Source organism: Manis pentadactyla, chromosome 3 (genome assembly GCF_030020395.1).
Source record: "Manis pentadactyla isolate mManPen7 chromosome 3, mManPen7.hap1, whole genome shotgun sequence".
Classification (NCBI taxonomy): Eukaryota; Metazoa; Chordata; class Mammalia; order Pholidota; family Manidae; genus Manis; species Manis pentadactyla.
In genome coordinates, this window is record NC_080021.1 from 101,903,166 (window position 1) to 101,926,951 (window position 23,786).

The 23,786-nt window shown below is 39.7% G+C and overlaps 1 protein-coding gene across 1 annotated transcript in view; it reads right to left on the reverse strand.

Moving 5' to 3' along the window:
* Positions 1-21,311, reverse strand: part of FAM107B (family with sequence similarity 107 member B) — a 137,203-nt gene extending 115,892 nt beyond the window's left edge. The window contains exon 1 of the mRNA XM_057498228.1: positions 21,289-21,311. Within this exon, the coding sequence (XP_057354211.1) occupies positions 21,289-21,298 (10 nt within the window). The 5' untranslated portion in view covers positions 21,299-21,311. The remainder of the gene's footprint in view (positions 1-21,288) is intronic.
* Between the last annotated feature and the right edge of the window lie 2,475 nt (positions 21,312-23,786).

Genomic DNA, 23,786 nt, shown 5'->3' on the forward strand with positions numbered 1-23,786 from the left:
GGTATGTTTATTCCTACGCTAGGCCAGCTTACAACTAGGTTTAAAGATGAGTAAGTAAATGCAGTTCATAATATTATATTTTTCCTGTTAAATTGTGTTTTTTAAATTTTGTGTACCTTGTGTCTAAAATGTTTGTACTGTCTAAATGAATAATTAGCATGGGTAATTTATTTAGATTCATGGTTTTTAAGTTAACAGGTAAAACCCAGTTTGTAAATAGTACTGGAAAATTTAGGATCATTTAAGATTACATATAAGTATATATGCATAATTTTTATACTGTCATATTATATGTTTTAGATTTCTGCTATTTAAGTAAGTTTTGGGAAGTTTTTGATGTTGAGACAACTAAAGGACTTAGGAATAAAATTAAATATATAACCTGTATAAATATACATGTAATTTAAAATGTTTGAAGGAGTTTAGGTCTAAAATGGGACCAGAGATTAATCAAAAAGCTTTTAAAATGATTTTAGAAACATACTGGCATTACATATATCAAAATAAGATTTATAAGCTTAAGGAAAAATCATGACTTTTAAATTTACTTTTTAAAATCAAGTATTAATATTAAGAAGCAAGCACATAAGTAAAAGAATGCAATCTTTTCACCTAAGATACATTTAAAAAATATATGTTCTTTGAGGTTTCTCAGTAAATGATTAATATGTATCATGGTAAAACTCTTTGATGGAGCTTTATTTTACCTCTTTCCACAGGATGCAGCAGCATATGGATAGGGTTTCCTTGGCTGCAGAATTTCCTGTTCTCCATACCATAGGCTCCGTGCAATATTCAAGACTTACAAGAAAACATACAAAATATATTTCCCTTGCTCACTTCAGCAGTTTATATCAAAGTAAGTGCTTTATGCTCAATATACAGTGCTAAAACTTGGCTGTTGAGTTCAATACACCATCACTTCTCTCAATGTTAACAGACACAATGGAAATAGACTTGCAGAAAATTATCTGAATTGCAAGATCAGCCATAATAATCATTAGCAAAATATATAGTTGCCTACTGCCCAGTGTTCCCAAAGAATCCCAACAAATAAATAAAACAATGCACCTAAGCAGAGTTGAATTGTACATATATATTTTACTCAGTCCCATTTTCAAAACCATGTTTCAGAAAGAACTCTTTTCAAGAGCAGTCAGTTCTGTGTATTAAATGAAAGAACTTCAGCAACAGGTCTTCGAATGCTATTGTTTGAAATTCCACCAATTTTAATGGGATTTAGTCTGTTTGAAATGATTTACCTACTAAGTTTTTTAAATTATTTTACGTTCATTGACAGCCAACAAAACAATGAACACAAAGCAAATAGAAAGGCATGAATTTGCAATCTCAGCTTTCTCTCTTTTTCTATTGTATAGGTCATCACAAAGACCTTCCCATTTAGATCAACACAGACAATTTCTTTCCAGGACAGTCTGCAATGATCTCATATGATTTCCTTTCTTTCTTTCTCCCATATGAATCACAGTGTTCATCCGTGTTTTCTGCCTGAACATGATCGTAGCACGTCTGCAAGGAGACCACACCACAATCCTCTTCCTGCTTTACCCTCCCAGGATTTCTTTCCTGAAACACCATTATAACACCTCCCATTAAAAAGTAACTTACTGTCACTTCTTATTTCTGCAAGACAAGATTTTACTCATGGCTTTCCTGGGATAAACTTGTCTGTCTTTTATATTAGGTTGCCGGTTTAGATGAAAGATATGAGGCAGTGCATAAATTCCAAGGCAGGACTTTCAGAACCAATCTACTTTTAGAGAGATTCCTTTTCTAGAGTTTGGCAGGGATTCTTCAAGAGAAGAGCAGACTTGACTATGATCGTTTAAACAGTTTCCTGATTGATTTACAAGAAGACTGCCACCATACCCTTCAATCCTGGCCCTGTGATTTAAGGAGATTCTCAGGAAAAAGATAGCACTACTGAAAATGATCTCATTTTCCCTCCTCTAACTTCCTAGTCTTCCACCCCAGTGACATCATAAACAACTCAAATTGTTCCTTTGCAAATTTCCCAACTTCTGACCCATTTAACACTTCTCCCTAATGCAGGGCTGGCTTGTGGGGTCTAGTTCAAAATGAGAATGTGTGGCTCCCTGTTAAAAAAAAAAAGATTAAGCATTTCTAAATAGCTCTGCTACAGTATAGCCATTTATACCTTTTAAAATATTAAGCTCAGTGCAGGGCTCTTCCAATTCCAGTCCTGTATGACTGCAAAGGTCATATGTCCATGCAGATTCCTGACCATTGGAATCAGTCTCCTCCAATAGGATTCAGAAATCTGCATATAAAAATTATTATGCAAAGTGAATCCAAAAGTAACTTTTTCTTAGGGAAAGGGTACAACAAAAGTCTGGGAAAGAGAGGATAGATGGGTATGAAATAAGGAAGGAGAGATGCAGGACAGGCAGAGGGATTGAAAGTCTGATCAGTAGAGGACAAGGATGAGGGGGTATAGGACAAGAAGTGCCAGGGAAGGGAGGGTGCAGGGATGAGGCTGGAAGCCCATTTGCAGGAATAAAATCATTTTTGACAGTTAGTCAAAAGCACCTCAGTGAGTGAAGGCCCCCTTCAAGAGATCACAGGTAATTTATGTAGATCTTTAATTTTGAAACTAATAGAAAAGAGAGTCTTTATATAATACTTTAAAAGAATTGATACTGTAAACATAGAAAAGTGGAGTTCACATTGACAATAAGAGTAAATGAAAATAGAGTGGGGGGTCATTAAGGAAATAGAGTCTATGCATGTCCTCTTTGAAACTTACTGTATTCAGAAGAACGTTTAACCTTATATCCTGTCAAACCCTAAACATATGGACAAACATCTGTTACCCAAAACAAAGTGAATTTTTTGCCTAGTGAACAGCCTTAGCAACCAATTATGTATAGCTAAAGGTAGGTTACAATAACTTTAGCCAATTGCACTTTCTTCAAAACAACTCATGTAAATCCCCCTGGAGTTCCCCTTTCTGCTTTTAAAAACTCTAAGCCCTTTCCCCTCTTCAGAGCTTTCCTTTGGGTTTCCTCTTGAATTTATGTTCCTGGATTGCAGTCCCTAAAACTCCAAATAAATGCAACTAATTGTTTTATAGCTTTGTCTTTTTCTGGCATTACTTACACTGTACATGGACTCCTGGTTTTCAAATAATAATACAAGAAGATATAATGATACCAAAACTACTCTGAGCAAAACTAATCAATCTGATAACTGTAGAAGGCATGTGTGAAGGTCTCACAAGTGCTTTGGAATAACCATTAGGAATTCATCAATAAATTAAATCATTTCATTGATTCATTCATAAACTAGCTAAATTCAATTCATGAGATAAATTAATTTGTTAATGAATGAAAGTATAAACAGACTAGGTAATGTTTAATCTATAAATTGCTAAGTTAGCTTTATTAACAAACCAAATTAAAAAATATGTAATAGTGGTCCAATAAATATATGTTGAACAAATGAATAAATGGATAAATGCAGGCAAATGCTTTATTACCCCTCAAATCTCAGATTTATAATTTTCTAATCTGAAACCTAACATTTTTTTCACAAGGCAGCCAGAGAAAATATCAATTCAAAAGACATTTGATTTGTCAGATTAATTTCATATTTCTTCTACTTTTCACATAGCAAGAAATTTAAAACATTTCTGGCCAATCATTGGCCAGAAGTTAAGGAAGTGGGAACCATTGTACCATTTCTCCTTAGATGTTTTTCTTAATTCAGTTACACTCTTAAGGCATCTTACTGATCTTTTAAATCATATAAAAAAGCTGTTAAGATTTCAACATATATGCTCAGTGCCCAAAATTTGGAATAGCCAACAAGCCTGGGTTTCTTCAACAGATAGTAGCAGCTTTTCAAGAGGATGAGGAGTAAATAGTGAAAAAGGTAATAAGGGTCTTCTTCCAAAATGGTGGCATCAACTCTCCAACTTAAAAGAACCCTCAACTTCAAATAAAGTCCAAAAATAACTATCTGAAGGGCTGGCAAGCAACCAAAAAACAGGCAGAACCTGGAGAGGGGTCTATATTTGGAATAGGAACGGTATTAGCTGTGTTTTCCACTCTTAATATAGTATTTAGCCAGAAGTCAGATGGTGCCTTTGGGGTGATGGGGAAGAAGGTAGCTAAAACCTGAATAAACACCCTCAGTCTTTCTGGTCTGAAGAACCAGAGGACAGAGGACAGGGAACCACAGCAGCCGGGAAGTGAGGGGCAGAGATCTGGGAAGGAGAGCAGGAGAGAGGGGAACTCCAAGTTCTCTGCATAAATCTCTGCCCAAGTCCGGGGGCGGACCCCTAAACTCTGCCTGCAGTCAAACCTCAAGCAGCCCCATGGAAAGAACTAGGCATATTTCCACTACTCTCTGTTAAGTGTTGGTTAAATGAATGGGCAAACAGGTAAGTGGTCTCTCTAGACTGATAGGAGGCAATTGGCTGCCCTTTTTTGTTTGCTCTCATTGCTTGCTTTAGCATATTCTGGGTGAACTGTGCCTGAATCCATGTCTCACAAGGGAGGTTCTTACCTGCTTTTTTTCTCCTGAAAATAAAGCGGAGGACTGACCAACTTTGGACCAATGGAGCTCTCACATGAGCCTAATACGACCTGCCTGGGTGGCAGATACTGCATAATAAAGAGGTGCTTTCCTCCAAGTGACATGAAACCAGCAAGTTTTCTTTTTGCTTGCTGGATTTTCTAGGATAACGTCTTGCATAAATCCTAACCAGCATACTGAATTTTAGAGGCGAAAAGGCCTACTAGATGAGGCTTCCAATGCATTGTAATCCCTTAATTTAATGACAAGGACACTGAGGCTCAGACAGCAAAGTCATCAAACTTCATGTGGCCACACAGCTAATTAGTGTTTCTTAGGCCAGAGGCCAGAGGACAAAAATTACTCTAAGATCTATTGGTGCATCCTTTTTCTCCAAGGAAAATGCCTGGTTCTGACATTTTCCCCCCATTTTTCTTTTCAAATGGAAAACTTGCTTTAAAGGAGTTGTGATCCAGTTGTGGTAATTTCACCCTTTACCCAGCACATCTTGCTTCCACTTCCAAGTGGGCTTGGACTCAAAGGAATTTATGGTGATTCTATAAATCTACTAGATGAAGGTTCTTTGCCTCACAAATGAAGAGACTGCTTTGCTTTCCTTACTAGCAACTTTGGCAGAAGGGGAAAATGTGCTTTAACCAAATGTGTTTGTTTAAATGATATAATTGATCATCAGCAAAGTCCTACCACCCTCTGTAGTTTCTGCTTAGGTAGATAAATAACCAAGCTGCTACTTTCTAATGGCCCCTATATATTGTATATTTAAGACTACTAATTTTTTTTTTTTGAGAGGGCATCTCTCATATTTATTGATCATATGGTTGTTAACAACAGTAAAATTCTGTATAGGGGACTCAATGCACAATCAAAAAGACTACTAATTTTGATAGATAACAGATAAAACACACTACTGGAGTTTGAGGTTCTCTGCCACCTGAGACTTCTGAATAATTCAAGCCAACCTTGGTTTAGGAAAATACAGATTGCTGCATTGAGCCCTGTACTTGAGCTAGACAAACAGACGCAAAGCCAAGTTAGGCTACTTTCAGATTAGTGACCCTCAGGGGTAGGATCTCAGCAGCCATTGTAGCCAGCCAGGAAATAATTCCAGAGGGCAATTTTAAGTCACTTTGAGCAAAGATATAAGAAAACAGCTGTTCACTGTAAGATTTTTTTCTAAGTGATTGCTATATAACTTATTTAGAAATTACCTAATGATGCCAGTAATGAGGAGAAGAGACAAAGTATAAGGAGGAAGGTTATTTCCTCTCCCTCTTTGTCTTCTGATTCTCTCTCCCTCTGCCTACCTAATCCTACTGTTGCTGTAAGATGACAGAGCCGTGAAGGGAGAGGCCAACATATACTGGGGATCTATAACACGACAACAGTAATGATGATGGCTGACATTCATTCAATGCTTACTAGGTTCTAGGCTCTCACCTCACTTAATCCTCTATTGAATTATTTACTGTGTACCTGGTATTGTGCATGCTATGTATTATGTAGTTATTCTCTCACTTGGTCAATGATATAGGTCTTGTTATCGTATTTTATAGCTAAAGACATTTCCCCAACAACCAACCAGAGGCTGAGTTGGGATACACACCCAGTTGGTATGACTTGGAAGCCCATGATCTTTCCCACTCATGCCACCTGCCATTGCTAAGGTCCATTAGCACCATATGCATTAGCTGACATAAATATTACAAACATGTCCAGTGTTTTTATCTATGCTAGAAGCCAGAAAATGTGAGGGTCTTGGTTTTGCTTTGAATTTTCCAGATGACCTAAGCAAATTGCTTACTTTCTCTGGACTCAGTTTCTTTACCTGTAAAGTGAAAATTATATCTGTCCCATTCAATGTCAAGGAATTTTAGTGACAAATTAAATAAAATGATTGTGCAAGATTTATGAAGAATCTTCTGCACATGTAGGCATTGGTATGATTGTATTTACTATAAAATGCAGAAATTTTTCTTCTTGTTTGACAGATAGGAGAGGTCTTTCTTATATACTTCTTCTATCTCCTCATCTTCATGCTGTACCAAGCAGGTAATAAATCACCCCTTAGAGTGTTTGGGCTAGAGGGTGTTTAATAAATGTTAATTTTCTTACTTTGTTTGAATGGGCACAGGAGGCAAAGCCTGTGCAATGGTTAATTATGTGTCAACTTGACTGGGCTGTGAAGTGCCCAAATATTTAGTCAAACACTATTCTGAGTATTTCTGTGAGGGTGTCTTTAGATGACACCAACATTTAAATTGGTAGATTGGGTAAAGCAGATGGTCCTGTTGAATGTGGGTGGGCCTCACCCAATCAGTTGAAGGCCTGAATATAATGAAAAAGCTGACCTCCCTTGAGTAAGAGAGAATTTTTCTTGCTTTTGAACTCAAACTGAAACATCAGCTCTTTCTGCATCCTGAGGTTGCTGATCTTTAGACTAGAACTGTACCATTGGCTCTCCTGGACCTCCAGCCTATTGCTTCACTCTGCAGATTTTCAGATCTTGGGTCTTGCCTGCCTCTAAAATCACATGAGCCAATTCATTTTAACAACCCCTTCCCTCCTCCCCCGACATATATAGCCGATGGTTCTTTCCTCTGGAGAACCCTGACTAATAGGGCCTGGTTATTTGTCACCGAGTACTATGGGGAATCTGTTTGCAAATCCTAAAAATAATAATCAGTCATGACCTTTCTGTAAGCAATTAGATTAGAAACTGAAAATCCTGAGTGTGGCAGGGGAGGAAATGCCAAATAATTGTTTAGTTACATCAGAGTCCCAGCCTCAGGATTCAGGGCAGGTCCATGGGGAATTCAGCTATTTTCACGGCTGGGACTTCACTCTGTCCTTTATGCCATCATGTGCAAATCACTCATTTGGCTACAAAAATCTCCTTTATTGCCTATCTGGCATTCTCTACTTCATAAATCTTCAATACGTGTCAGCTCCACAGAAGGAGTGACTATTTCTGTAAGTCTGAAATGGTCCCCAAAGTCTTGTCACCTGAATATATGTGACCATCGTCGTGACCATGCACCCCTCCCTGGACAGACTCCCTAGCTTGGGGGAGATGTGGCTATAAATGACAGAGCTCAGCACCTTCCCAGAGAGTTTGGCTACTGAGATGCAGTTTTCTTCCTTTCTCATTTTACTAGTGGAAAATGATGCCTGGAAGAAAAACAAGATAAAGAGTGGCAATTTAAGGTTTATTTTTTGTTTTTCCTAGATCACAGATATATTCTCTTCCTGATTTCTGTTTTATGTCACTTCAGCTGACATACATCAAGCTCTTAACATTGATTAAAAATAGCCCATTTGGATGGAAACAGAATATCATAACACAGGGGGATTTTGCTCTATCATTTTGTTGTGTAATAAATGTAAGGTTAATAAAAAGAGCTAGGTGAATCTCCTGGGAGACCAGTCAGTTCTCTCTTCATCTACAGAGCAGACATGACTTCCCAGCTCTCCTTCCTCTGTGCACTCTGCTTGAATACTTGGAAAGGTGGGCTTGTCCCACCCCCACCACTGCTTTCTCACAGAGTTGCCTGAAGAGAACATCTGTAATTGCGTGGTTTATCTTTGTTTAGGTTACAATCTTGCTTGATAGTTACATGGCCCCTCTCCTACCTCCTCTTTTAAATTGAGACCTCCCTAAGGTTACTTAAGACTGGCTCATTCATGGTTTCCCACAAGACACAGCATGGTCTCTAGACACACATAGGAGACACTCAATTACAAATATTTGTTGGTTACATGAATGAGTGAATGGAAGTATTTTTGAAGGTAGAGATGACAAGACTTCTAGGGGCTGTTAGGCTGATTTACAATGAGCTGCATGCTGTCATTCATCACCAGGAGTCCTGGCCAGAAAAACAATGCTACCAACTGATACTAGCCAACAGGCAGGTAAAGATGTGTAACCATCTCCTGTAAAGTCACTGTTCTCATACAGATTGCTGTTTGAAGATGAAACAAGGCATTTACAGTCAGTGATTCTGAGTCCATGCTAAAGCTACATGGTATGGTCTGTACAAATTTATACTTTCTATAATAAGATGCTAGGGCTGGAAAAGGAACAGGATTGATGCCCCCAGTAAGGATAACTTTAGGCCTCTAGAACCTAGTATTTTGCTAGACAGACACACTGTTGTAAGAAGATATATAATTGTCCCAACCATCTTGCATATTCAACTATTCATGGAGGGGCTGACATACATAAGCAATGACGAATTTGTTTGGCTTCTGTGGAAAAACAAAGTAAGACTGGGTTGAGAATGAACTCTTCAAGAAAAAAAAAGTCTACTCAAATTTTCTTAAGAGATTTAGCACATTTGGAAAAAATATGCAGAAAGTGGCATTTTCCAAAATACTCAGTTAAGATTTTCTCCAGGCACCTCAGTATTTTCCATTTCTGGTCAAAATCTGAACAAGAAAAAAGGAAGTATGATTATGATCTGACAGGAGCAAAACAGGCCCCAGACCTCACGAAGAAGCTTGGCCAAAAGAGGAACGGGACTCTTTGTCTTAGACTGAACAGCGGAACCACTGGAGCCTCACTGACCAGCCCTCATCCAGAGCAGGTGCAATCACTCCAGCCATTTGCTGACATGCAACATGGAGGCAAGAAAATAAAAAGCAGGGACAAGGGCTGAGTGCTAAGAGGCTTTCAGAGGCTCCTGTTGCTAGGGAACCACTTCCTCTGTGCTCATACACAGCTAACCCAAGCTATTCAGATATCACTAGAATAATCTTTCTTAGGCTTAGGAGGAAAGGAAACAGCTCTCAAAGCTCAGATGTCATGGTAACACCAGGCAAGACCTGACTTCTCCAGCAGACACTGTGGAGCTAGGGATGCTGGGGAGAGCAAAGGAGTGAACGGGCATCTTGTTTTTATTCAGACAGATGAGGGCTGGCTCCCTTCTCTCCCTTATCTACCGAGTTGTGTTAGTTGCATAAAGAAATGAGCTACCAAGCCATAAAAGACGTGGAGGAAACTTACATGCATATTATTAAGTGAAAATCCAAATTGAAAAGGCTGCATACTGTAAGATTCCAACTTTATTACATTCTGGAAAAGGCAAAATACGGAGACAGGAAAAAGATCAGAGGTTGCCAGGGGTTAGGAGTGGAAAGGGATTTATCAGAGGATGTTTAGAGCAGCGAAAATACTGTGTATGATATAATGATGGATATGTATCATTATACATGTGTCCCACAGAAAGAATGAGCTCTAAGGTAAACTGTGGACTTTGGGTGATTATGTTGTATTAACGTAGGTTCACTGATTGCAACAAATGTCTCCTGTCTGGCGAGTGACGTTAATAATGGGGAGGGCTAGGCATGTGTGGGGGCAGAGGGGACATGGGAAACCTCTGTACTTTCCACTCAGTTTTGCTATCAATCTAAAACTACTCTAAAATAATGACGTATTAAAAGTCAAACCAAGCCATGTTCCTTTATTCTTACCATGTTCACTGTCCTGACTTGAAAGTGCCAGCGCCTGAGGTGCATCCATGGTTCCTTGGTAGCAACAAACTCCAATCACCAAAAGTAATTGCTTTCTTAATAACCAGCCCGTGGTTGGCTGCCTGCCTTACACGGTTTCACTTCCCTTCCAACGTTCGCTTCCTCAGATCTCCTCCAAACAAGCTGTTCTAGAATCCTTATCTCAAGATCTACTTCTGGGGGAACCAAATTAAGACATCCCCTGACAACTTAGTTCGTATATGGTTGGCCAGCCCTATCTGTAAGGGAGGCTGGGAGATGCAGTTTTACAGCTGGACTTAAAACTGTACCCAACGATATTAGAATCCTTGGGCTAAAGAGGAGAATATGAATATTGGGTAAACAACCCGCAGAGGTAAGACACATCCACACGTAGTTGTAAATTGTCAGCCGTAGAGAGGCACCAGAAAGTTGACTTCTTGGTATGTACTCCATGGCTTCACTGAGACTATAAAATTTGACTTGACCTTCAAGCCTAATAGATGAATAGACAGAAGACCAGGTAAAGTCTAGATGCAGAGAACAGTTAGGAAATTACTGAAATAGCTTGGGCATGAGGGAATGATGACCTAAATTGGAGTGTGACAGCAGGACTGGAAAAGTTGGAAGACACGGGAAATACTGCAAAGGAACTCAATATGATTGATACAGAGGTTAAGGGGAAAGAAGGAATCAAGCATGACCTTGAAGCTTGCCACCGCAATGAATGGCGGCACCATAAACAGAAAGCATACACTTAGAAAGAAAAGTCAAATCTTGGGGATGTTTGTTATTGTATTTGATTCTACATATTTAAACATAATGTCCTTCCTAATAGACTGAGGCAGATTTAAAACATAGATACTCAACTTAACCAAACCTTAAAAAAAATAAAGAAAAGACTCATACTTTATCTCAATCAAAGCTTGACTTTATATGCCCAGGGCAAATTCCAAGAACTCACCCTCCCCCAGGGCCCCCTTCTAACAGGAAATGAGGGGGGTAAGCCTTTCTAAAGGAAATCAGACCCAAGATTCCTGCTGGTAAACTTGCTCAAATCAGACGTATATAAAATCAACTCTAAGAATGACACTGCCCAGAAATTCTCAACTCTGTCCAGAAGACATACTGGTATTTGTGGTGTTGCTTAAATGACTAAGAGTCTAGGGCTTCAGACTCCACCAGGCCTATGTTAGGATAAATTGACTTTTTAAGCTTCAGTTTCCTTATCTGCAAAGTGGAGATAATACAGTACTTACTTAATAGGGCTGTTAAGAGGATTAAATAAGAAATCCCTGTAAAGCACTTAGCATGGTGCCTAATGCATTGCAAGTACTTAATAAATGTTAGCGAGTGTTATTGTTAGTGTCAGGCAAGCGAGGTTACCAGATGTCTTGTGTTCACTTGTTAGAAAAGAACAATTCAGGTGATGTGATCCTGAATACGCTCAAATCAAAAATGGTACCTGGACCAGATTAAATGAGGATGCAGTCAGTGAGTTGGAAGAGGTAAGAAACAGAGAAAATTGTAGTCACTGGAAGAAAGTGAGACAATTATTGATTTTTTAAAAGACTTTCAAATTGTTGGACAGAACTACATACTGTGAACCCACTTAGAGCAGGGCAGCCAGGAAAAGAATTTGGGCACAGGAAAAATGGTAATGTGTGAACTTCTGGAAACATGACTGTAAGAGCTGAGGCAGTAAGAGGCTCCAGTGCACATAAACCAAGAAGACAAGACTTCAGGCCTTATCTCAGTGCCCAGCATGGAGGCAGACTCCATAAATGCTTGCTGAACACACAAACTGACTGTGTGGGCAAATGAACAGATGCACAGTATTCACAATGGCCAAATACTAGAATTGGCCCCTTGTAAAACGTGCCGACTTTTTGCATCCTTGATCTGTTCTGTTCCTACTGCTCGGAAAAAGCCAAAGGCAGTTTGTCCTTTCATTTCTCCTTGGATCAGAAAGCTGAAATTTTCCATGATTACTATACACACTGGAGTCATGTTTGATCAAAATCCATCTGAAAGGTGCCAGGCACACAGCCAGACAGGCAAATACTCACAAAGGGAATTTTACATCAGTTTTGCTGAGCAAGAGCAGAAACAGATGTCCTTCACTGCAGACCTCTCAGGGAGAACACAGTGGTCTCTAAGTTCCCGAGAAAGGGAAAGCCTAGAGGAGAAGCTTGTGGCCCTGTAGCTGTCCCCAGGGCGAGCAACATCCTGTGCCATCAAGGTGCGAGCTGGAACTATATATCCAGCTGTGCAGCCACACCCACCCATTATATGGGTCCTTTTCTTGGTGGTACTATTAACAGTGCAAAGCCTTTGTGGTCCCCCATTACAGAAGTCATGAGAAGCCTCTGAATAGTATAGTATTAGCCTCTTACACAGAAGAAAACATAACTGCTTTGAGCTGCAGAGAACTGTGTAAAGATCACTGGCCAGGGTAAGTGCTCACCAGCTTGGTGCTAGCATTCCTCCCCTGTTTCCACAGCAACAGACCCCCACAGACTCTTACCTGCTCCCTAGACCATAAGCAGGGTTGAGAGGTAAGCTCCAAAAGATGAAACTCCAGCAGATTACTTTTTTTAAATAACACTTAGAAAAGCAGGCCAGATTTGACCAGTTCTTACAATTTTTAAAGAGAAATTGGAACTGAGGTTTTTACATGAAATTTTAAACATTGGCAACTAATTAAAAGAAGTTTTAAAGGCTGAAGGCCAAACTGAATGCATCTACAAGCTCACTATGCGCTGTGTAACACCAGTCATAAGCTGTTACAGGCACCCTTCATATTCTCCAATTATTTACTGTTTCTGAATACCTGTGTGGAACATCAGCCCTCAGTAATAATTTGATAGAGAAAGGGCTTCATTAGCATTTTATCATCATGTTTTATTGTCTCTCTCATCATCTCTGTGATGGAGGATAAGGAACTAGAGGTGTTCTTTCCTAAGGTGTTTCTTAAAAAAGGGCTCAAAACGGCAAATGATCATTCAGATTCACACAGCTCCAATCAGTAATTAAGCAGAACATTAGGGCCCACATTTGAGGCTTTAAAAGAAATGATTTTATGATTCAGATCCACTCTTAAACTCAAATCAAGCATATTCAAAATGAGTCCAAATACATCAGTATCTAAGCAAATAGGCTTTGTGATAGTCAACTTCGAGATGGAAAAGACTCATTCTTGATAATCATAAATATTCTCCAATGGACAGGAAAAGAGAACATTGCATTTAGAAAAGTCCAGAGTTTTTAAAGAAGCTTGGGAATGTCACCATTTTGACCAGTTAATAAGGTAGTAATGAAAGCCACTACTTTTCATTTAGGTTTAAAAAAAAAATTTTTTTTTGATCTCTCAATCAGGCTCATTGATGCTTTTAAATATTCTACGGTGTGTTCAGTGCAGAGACTATGGCAAATAACCACTTTAAATTTGGGTTCCTCCAGAAGTGGTTTATGGGGGAATGGGGTGGTCAGTGGGAAGGAGAGCAGCCGGCACAGGGCTTTATCCAGCCAGCTGCTGCTGTGGGTGAAGGAGCTTCACCTGCTGGGGCAGCTCTAGGGGCCAGTGTAGAACATGTGCGCCACAGCTGTCCTCCCCAGGGCCAGAGAGCAGAGGCAGACAGTCACCACACCCCAGCAGTGATGCTTGAGGGCTGCTCCTGAGCTGCGCTGAAGAAGGTTCTGGAAGAAAAGCCTCAGGCAGAGACCTGCAGGTGCCGGAAGTGGGCCCAGAGTGCACTGAAGTGGAAGGCAGAGGGGCGCTGAGCATTGGCCACACCCCCAACTTCATCCGGCCTACCTCCCTTCCCTCAATATTATATGAAATGCTGTAAAAAACAAGTTGAGGACAAGTCACTCCATCTTTTTTCCCATACTGCTTGACCCTGTTCCCCTCCTATATACAAGTTCTGGAGCAGTGGCTGATCCACCAAGAGTCATTTAAGTTAGTAGGTATGACTTCCCTGAAGCCAAGTTGAACTGGAGTGGTGGGGAAGTGTGGAGAAATAAGGAAGCTGACTTCAGAGGACCCCAAGGACCAAAAATGCCACTTCACTTAAATGTTTGCAAGGAAACATGGGTAAACAGCAATAGCAACGATAACATCAATCTTCAAAATTTAAAAACTTCACATTTTCCCTCCTATGAGCCTTTGCGACAATAACAGCTGGAATTTCTGGGTGGTGATTTCCACTCTCTATGTCCTGAAAACAAGAAGAAAAGTACACCCCAAGGAGAGAGCTGGTTGGACATCCGAATGCACTGAATGTGACACAAGTTCCAGGTTTTTGTTCCTGTGCAAGGACAGGAAGTGAGAAGTTGGGTAGAGAGATACCTCCAGGAGGGAAACTTTTAAAGACCATCACTTTATGGTCTGATTTATTTAACACATGTGCTGCTTCAATCATCACTGCTTTTGAATATTAATGTCAACTTCACAATTCTCCTCTAAAGGATTCTTACAAAGGACCATTGACACATTTTAAACAAACAAGAAAATAATAAAAGAAAGTGAAATAGCATAGAAATACCTCTTGGAGCATATGAACACTCACAAATTAGTCCTTCCTGCCTCAGGCAGTACCACAGTAAAAGTTTCATTCCTGGTAGCTGATTTATTTTATGACCTGGATAAGCTTCTAGAAAGATCTATGTCTGTTACCACTGGACTAAAGGAAAGTTGGATTGGACAGAGAGTAGTACCATAAAGCCATGAGGTATCTCAGGAGGCACATGGGCACAATGTGAAAACTGAACATTTGCAGGGCAGGTGCATTTCAGCCCCTCTCCCAGGCACAAGGGTCCAACCAATGACTCATCAGGTGTTGAATACAGAGGACTAAACCAAACTCTCATTTTTATTTATATTTGTGTTTTTTCACTTACAAACCATAAGTGGTCTAGTGGTAATGTCACTGAATAGATTTTGCCCAGGAGATGCTGAGAGCTTGGGAACCTGATTTCATTAGTCTGACACCTTCTCAGTGCCAAATGGTGGTGAGCTGAATGTAGATTGGAGCATCTTTAATAGGCAGGCCAGGAAGTCTCCCTTCATTTCACCCAAAGCATACCATTGCTGTCTTCTGCCAAAGACAAATGTGATTCCCACCCCCCACCCCCCAACTCCTCCATCTCCCCTCACCAGTGAGACATCTCCTTGGCTTTTAGCGGAAGTCCAACTGATTGAAGAAGTGGATAAAATCTAGCTTCCCCCATCCCCCAAAAGCTTTCTCCTACTTATACTGATAATGTAGGACCTATAGGTAAATTCTAGAAACATCTTCCTCTTTATGAATTTATGTTAGAGTTCATGGCCTGTGCAGTGGTGTTTTAGCTCTTGGACTAGGGACTCTCCAAGTTCACCTTCACAGGGCTGTGTTCCCCTGGTGAACCTCCAGCAACAAGCGGGTTGCTACCTTCACTTCTTGGGAAGAATTTATATGATAGTGAACATCTAATCACTATTATCTGAAGTAGAGACAACATTGTGGGATCCTTTAGACTAAAGTACAAATACAATAGCTTCATCCTGCCCAGGAATTTAGGAATTAGGACTTTGCTGAAAGTCATCTACAATCCACAGAGGCATTTCCCCTAATAAAAGCTCCCCAGACACCTTCAGTCTGTCCGTCTTACAGTTAAGAGAATGGAAAGAAGGTAAATTCAGGATAAAGGGAGTATATCACCCTTCTATTCTCTACCTCCCCTGTCTGAACAGTTTTCTCTTCAGTCTTTGGACAGAGCACCAGAAAAATCAGTAAGAAAGATAAATAACTTTTTTTTTTGCACAAAGCAGAGTGTAACTGAAATACAGTTGGTTGGGACAGAAACCTCATTTTGACTGTTCTACTATGACATGAAAGAAAAAACAGACACTTTGTCTGAACTGTATGAACGGGTCTCATTTTGTCACCTCCCAAGACTCCCAAGACAGAAAGCCTGACCTTTGCATGTCATCGACTTCAGGCAGGAGGCTGCCGCACACAAACAGCAAGGTCATATTGCTTAAGAAGCTGCTCTGTTGAAAACCTGGTCTCACTTCCTCATAAAAGTTACAAAAATACATATATTTTTTTTCCTAGTTGCATCCATTTTTAGTTGAAGGATTTTAACCGTTTGGGGTTTACTTCATACCAAAGAAACCTATAAACCACAGGAAATGAAAACTAGACTAAATGCAGATGGCACAGCTGGCCAACTCAGAAAGTGTGCTGCGCCCCACTCCGCCTTGGAGACTGTTAGCGGTAAGAGAGTGTTCTAGTGAAACCCTTTGACTCTCATAAAGTGGCTTCAACTTACAGGAGTCTTCTCTCTCATGACCAGTGTTGCAGTCTTGGGGCCCTAACAGCAAAGGTTACGTGCAACCTAAAAGATAAAAAGGAGTCTTCATCTTGAATTTTAAACACATTTGAAAGTTGTTTCAGCATTCAAACATACTTGGCCTGCTTCTAAAGCAATGTGTGGGCAAGCAAATGGCAAATTCAAGCAAACATTTTTAAAACACATTTCCTTTTCTTAAAAAAAACCCATAACCATCACTAAAGATGCAACTTATTTTTTAAAAGAATTCTCTTGAGAAAGCAGAACTGACCACATTCACCTATCTCCCTGCCCACGGGGGAATGAATGAATAGGATGTACCACCTCTGAAAGGTTACTAATCTCTCTCTCTTTCTAGAAAACTATTCATTTGGCTACAAATAAGATTAGTTTGGGCAAGTTCTATAGTTCCTTATGTTAACTCTAAATCTGAGTTCCTGTACAAAAATGTGATAATTCAGTTTTAATCTTATTCAACATTGATGCCTTTTATAAAAAGGCTGCTGTGTATGTGTATGTGCGTGTGGTGCTTGACTTGTTCCAGGGGCCTTTCAGTGGAATAGAAGGAGATTAAATGAAGGCTCATCACAAAACTTCTCTAAAATAAAAAGGCAGAGCAGTATTGAAGGCTCTGAGAAAGGAACATACTCCATGCAAAGGTAAAAAGGAAGAGACTAACTCACAGGAAGACCTGAGAGGAGGTGGGGACATGTGCCATGCAGACCAAAAAGTCTTACAACTTTGATATAGCAGCTGCTAAGAAATGAGGCATAAGCCCATGTGAGAACATGTACACTAGTTTCTTCCCCTGTTCTCAGCTAGTTCCAATAACTGGCTTATCCTCTCAGAGGGTCATGTTGTCAGGTTTCAAACTGTGCTTTCTTACTACCATACAGTCCCTCTGTGTGGAATCATGCTATCCGCCTTGTCACTATTGGTGGAGTACCTTTGTTTTATCTCTATTATATAAACAATGTCACAGCTACATCAAAGGCACTTGTAAATATGGAGAGCTTTCCTCCCCAATACCTCCACTCAAATCACCTTTTTTCATGGGGCCATTACCTCATTCTTATCTCCTGTGCAGAGTCACAGACATAGGTCAAGTTCAGTTTTCTATCCTTTTCTTTATTTTTGCACTGAATGTTACAGCAGAAAGAAGCAATGTGTCTCTAAAATGGCATTTTTCAATAAAAGATCTAGCCTCACTTGCAAACAGACATAATCCCTGCTTTTGAGGAGCACACAGTCTGATGTCCTAATGATTCAGGGCCCTCTTCCCCTCAGGATATGAAAGTGGTTAACTGTACATTGTGATTACAGCCAAAAATGCCCCCTCTTCTTTACCTGTTTGCTGATGCTTAAAATCCCTTTAAGAGCCACCAAGGTTTTTCATTCCATAGGTAGATTTATGGCTTAAAATACCAATATGCTAAAGATGTAAATTAATATGCACCAAGGTGTACATACCTGATTGCACATCGTTTTGAGGGTAGAAAAACTAGGGGCCAAAGGTAGTGAGGAGGAGACCCCACAGAGGAGAAGAAAGGGCAGGCTGGATGCAAAGGTAAACGTCATCTGTTTGATGAACCTGCTGAGCTTTGGTCTTGCTGAAATAGCATATCAAGTGATAGGAACCCACACTGTATCATATTAAAAGGGACTTATTAGAAATAGGCTACCCTATCTACTCAGCTAATACATCCACGAAGCCAAGGGGAAATGCCACCTGATGCTGAGTAGGCATTAGATTCTGCCTATTACAAGCAGGTCAATTACTAAGAAAACCGAAATGTACATAGACGCTAAACTATTAGAGACCAAAGGACACATTGTAATGATGTAGTAAAGTTTAAACACACTTCCAATTAACCTGTCATTGCTCCCTGGTGGCCCTGCAAGTATAAATTACAGACTTCAGGATAAAGTGACAGATGACCAAGGATTAGGTCACTGGCCAAAAAAATGGGCTGAACTCCAAATAGGTATCACTTCAGATTCAATTTAGTTTTCACTTTATAAACAGCCTGGCTAATGTGTATCTCTTCACAGATGGATTTCATATCTATCCTTCAAGACCAGATCATAAGTCGCTATCTCTTGAATAACTTCCTGGATCTTCCAAATTGAATTTCTCTTCTTCCCTCCTTAGCGCTCCCACCCCGACTGCTTCTGCTTCTCTTTGAGCACATGCTGTATTCTACCTTTTGTCTTAGCTTTCTCTGTCCATGTTTTATATGCCCTATTTAACTATAAGCTCTGTGAAGGCAAGGCATCCACAGACCCTTGCTTTCTCTATAACTTGTAATTTACATTTTCCTTTTATTAGTTTTGGCTGCGTTTTTTACTTCCTCATGAGCTCCATGAAACATGGAGTCATGTCAGTCCTATTGACCGCTCTGAATATTGCATAATTCCTGGCACAATAGCTAACACATAGTAGACATTCAGTGAACATTTCTTAAATGAATGTATTGTATGCACATACCTTTGAAGTAACCTAACAGACACAACTTATACCTAACAAAACTTCAAAGATAAATACAGTAGATCTGAACGGAATGGAGTAAAACCAGAGACACATACACTAGAGGCCACAGTGTAAAGACACATATCTGGAGTAAATCCTGAATGAAGAGGGACTCCACAGCAAACCCCAAAGTCAGTAGACCCAAGCTTCCTTTAGGAATAGTGAGAACCTCTTGGCATTTTCTGCTTGGAGCTTCTAATAGGGTTATTGGATGTTTTTTGAAGAAAACTGAGAAATAAGCCATTCATTCACAATCCAAAATCTAAAACCATACAATCCAATCACAAAGAAAATGGAATTGTAGATTTCTAGCTAAATTGTCTCTCTCCTTTTCTGAGGAATTAGGTTTCATTGGGATCTCTGACTCCAAATGTATTTGCAGAGGATAATTACCACTACACTAGATTTCTAGTAATACACTCTGAGGGCCTAAAGATCTAGGAACACTAGCAGACTATTCAAGAATGGGATTTCTGATCTCTCACTTGGGATGTCATAGGAGGACTTGCTGGAATCAAGTTGGGTCTTAGAAAAGCCTCAGTGAGTAGTGGTGTCTTCACAACATGTGGGGTAATCAAGGCTTTGGATGTGAACAAATGTTTCAAAATGTAGTGGACACTATGCCAAGAGAGTAAATAGTACCATTTATAACAGCAGCCAGGAAACCTAGTTTCTTGGTTGGTCTAATCTGCATTGACCTATCAATGGCCATCATTCCAGCCTTCTTCTCTAGTTGAAGAACTGAAAATTAGAGTAGGTGTGCAAAAGTGGCATTCAGAACAATTTTCAGGGGTAAGATGTTGCAAGCTCCTACTCTGTCCTCTTAATATTGCCCCTACTTTAAAACTCCAAAATTCTTTACAGGCATCATCAACCCAAGGAGATGTCTTAGATCCTGCTTCCCTAGTGAAAACTTAGTTGTCCCTTCTTCAGTGCCCCCAGTAGTGCTTTGATTTTGATCTTTTACATTACTCATGTTCCAAACGGATAGATCTCTTAGATACAATTTCTTTTCTTGAGGGTGTCATGTCTTATTTTCTTCTATATCCCCAAGATTTAAAATAGGCACATAGCATTGGCTCCTATCAACCCCACCCCACCTGCATCTCCATTACAGAGAGAAAGAGATTGCCTTGTACACAGTGGGGATAAGGGAATCAGTAAGAATATGAAATGACTACCATGGCATGTGGCAGATGCTGTCCAAGATGCTAGGGCTGTCACTAAGCAAGGCAGGAGCAGTCCCTGTCCTAGAAAGGATGACATGCAAATAAACCAATCAGTAAGAAAGATGATTTTGGATCACAATAAGTATTATGAAAAAGGTGAAAATGAGCAATGAGACGAAGGGCGATTTGGAGAAAGGAAATGGTGGCCTCTGGGACTGGACATTTCCGCTGAGAACTGATTGATGAGAAGCCAGCCATGCAAGGATCTGCAAGGGGAGAGTGTCCTAGGAACAGGCACTAAACTAAAACAATGTTTGTTATCATTGTGGGTAGACAATGGGAGGGGTGTAGAGGGAGTGCTTGGAGCTGGTTAATTGCTAATTATCTCTCCTCCACCTACATCAGGTCCTTCCCCAATCCTCCCTCCCCCATTTTGCATATTCTTTTCATTACCATTTTCATTTCTTAATTCTGCTCCCTGATTTCCTTTAAATTACAAGAACAGAAGCCTCTGCCAGCAGCAAACACATCTGGAGCCCTCATCTAACCCCCAATCATACAAAACAAAACACCAAAAACGAAAAGCCTTTGGACAATAGAAGCTGAGAGTATTAAGATTTAGCTTTTGTTATTAGGTTCACTCAACAAATGCTTATTTTTATGACCATTACATCTCATTATCATTACTGATCATAGTCAGAAACTAAGTTATGAATTAACCTATCATTTGTTTCTTTCCATATTATCTCATGAGAAGCTCTCTTGTGCTATAAATAGCTTTAGCAAAACTGCACTTTTAACTGTACACTAACATCAAAAAAACAACAAATGCATCTAAATATTTTCCAAGGAAATCATAAGAACTTCAGTAAGTTACAACACTACTTACTTTACTATTACTGACTTTGAGACTTCACCATCATTATCATCATCTACTTCATTGCAAGTATTTGTTCATTGAGAACTGTAATGACTAAAAAAAAGCAGCAGCTATTTTCTGCATTATGACCAGATTGTCTAGATGCTATGCCTGGAACACATCACCAGTGACATTTCTAGTCATGTTTCCAACCATTTGGAACATACAGATTTTCCTTTGCAATCTGCAATGTTTCTGGGTGCTGAGAGCCCTGCTGTCAGCAACAGCAGCCCAGAAAAGGAGCCATCACATGGGATGTAATCTACCTGATAGCATCTTCTGTTCCAACCCGAGGCATTTAGGTTCTTCTTGGGACTCCTTTTCTTCCTGTGTTCCAGTCCCACAAACCAGAAAAATAGGAAGAAAGGAAAAATAATGTGTTAATTGACAGCAACACTTTTTGCAAACCTATTAATTAATATGAGATCAAGATCTGAACAAATTAGACCAAACCCTTAAGAGCTGAGGCTTTGGACAAACAGCAAATTCAACAATAGATACAAAGTAGAAGAGCTATGGATGCTGGGTTGCAAATGCCAGGGCGCCATTTAAGTGGAAGTGTCTATGAGTGTTGTCCCTAGAGTAGTACAAGCCAGGGGCCTTCTGTGCCTGATATGTTTGGGGCATCAATTACTTAAACATAGTGTGGGTTTCTCCATAAGATAGAAATTCTGCCCCTATGTACAACAAAGAGAGTTATATTTTATGTTTCATAATTCAAAGAACTGATTTCATGTACTTTTGAAAATTCTATCACAGTTCAGTTATTTTTATCTCTGGGAAGGAGAGTGGACACAGTCTTCTGTGAGCTGCGGTCTGATACTGTTTAATGATAATTGTGACTCCTGTAGCCCTGATAAAATGCTAGGAGTGAGGAGGTAAGTTAAGAGGAATGTCTACATGGTGCTTTTCTAATTTTGTCTGCAAGATAACTTTATGCTGATTCCTTCATTTATTTTTTTCTTTTATTGAACAAATATTTGTTGAGTGCCTGTTTATGGGCTATTTCTATAGGACCTTAATCTTAGGCAAAATTCCTCCTAACTTCCCTTGAATTATTTACTTCAGGACAGGTCCCTCCTTTTGTTGGAGACTGGCACACTTTCTGCACATACTTTGTTCCTGCTAAAAATTGTGCACAACAGTAGGTGTTCTGGACCATAATCAAGCATATGAGTGGGAGGTTCCATAAATGATAACTGAGGCTACATTGTAAACAGAGTGGATCAATGGAACTCAAAAACTGATTATTATCCATCACAGGAGCACTCCCAACTTGCTCTAAGTCTGCTGCCCCTGGGTAATATTCCATCTGGATGAGAATCCTCAGACTCTCAAGCTTGGTTAGTAGGACGAAGAAATGTTCTTTTCAAATCCTAAAGATTAATTTCATTAAATCACCATCAGTAACAATTCATAGGGAAATGAGTTCATCTGTGTTGGGAAGAAATGTTTTTCCAGAGATCAAAAATCATCTTCAAATGTCATCATCAAGGATCAATTCTAAAAATCTGCCCTACTTTTAAAACCCATGAAATAATACTGGTATGGGCAAGGCAATTTATGTTATAATAAATTTTAATGAAAACTACTTCCAAAATTATATTTCTAAAAAGGATGTGAATCAATAGTATACCACAGGACATGTAAAATACAGAAAAGCCCCATTACACAGCAACTAAATGCAGCAAACAATTCCTTGTTTCACTAGGCCCAACAGGACAGTATATAATGGAAACATGAAGAGTTATTTTGTAATACAGCCACAGGGAAAGTCTCTAGACATGCCAAAGCAACCCAAATAAACTTGTTTCATAGATGAAAGGATTCCTTTTGAGCCAATAAAACTGTTTTCTTTTTCATTGCTCTGGATTCCAGAATTGTGGAATAACTTAGCCCTTTAACTTTTCTCCAAACATAGTTATTACTTCACGTCAAATCGCCCCTCCCCAATTTTCTCATTAATTAGTAAAAATTGCAAAACCCTGGAATGCTCTGTGGATGGAAGGATTTTTGGAATCCTCTTGGATGGAGAGCTCTTAACACAGAATAAACAAGCATCTGTCTTCAATAGTATAAACTATGTTCTATTTAGAGAAAAAAGGCTGAGCTCCTTAGATTCGTGTTTCTTCTTTTCAGCACAAGTCTGCGATTTGCTGGACTTGTTCTTACTGGCTTTTTCCCAGCATAGCTAGAATAAAATGACAACAGTCCAACTGTAGTAGACATCTGTTGATTTTGCTGCCTGGCAGTTCACTCACTCTATCTATTAAGTGTGTCCTGATTTCCTCTTTCAAGTCATCTTTCCCCACTCTTAATGAACTGTGGTTCCTATGAAATCAACTCAATGACCCACTGTACCCCCTCCCCACCACTTCAGGGGTGGTCATGTGACCCAGGGCTATGTCCATCAGTCCACTGCATCCTTGTGATTGGTGCAGAGTGGTCATGTGGCCCAATCAGGCCTTATAACAGCTTTTTTCTCTGGACTTCTGGGAATATGACTCCTATTTTTACCCAGTGGCCCTGAAACCTGAGACAATTGTGAGGCTTGGGGCAGCTGCTGTCACATGTAGCTGAGACAGGAGTCTACACAAAGGAAGGCAGAAGCAAGGCATGGACTGTTACCAAGTCTCAGTGATATCATATGAGCCCCAAATCCAGTCAGGCCTGAAGCAAACTTAACTCTGGACTTTTCAGCCCAAGTCAGCTACTACATTTCTTTCTATTTTCTAAAAAACACATTGATTTTAAAAATCAAAAA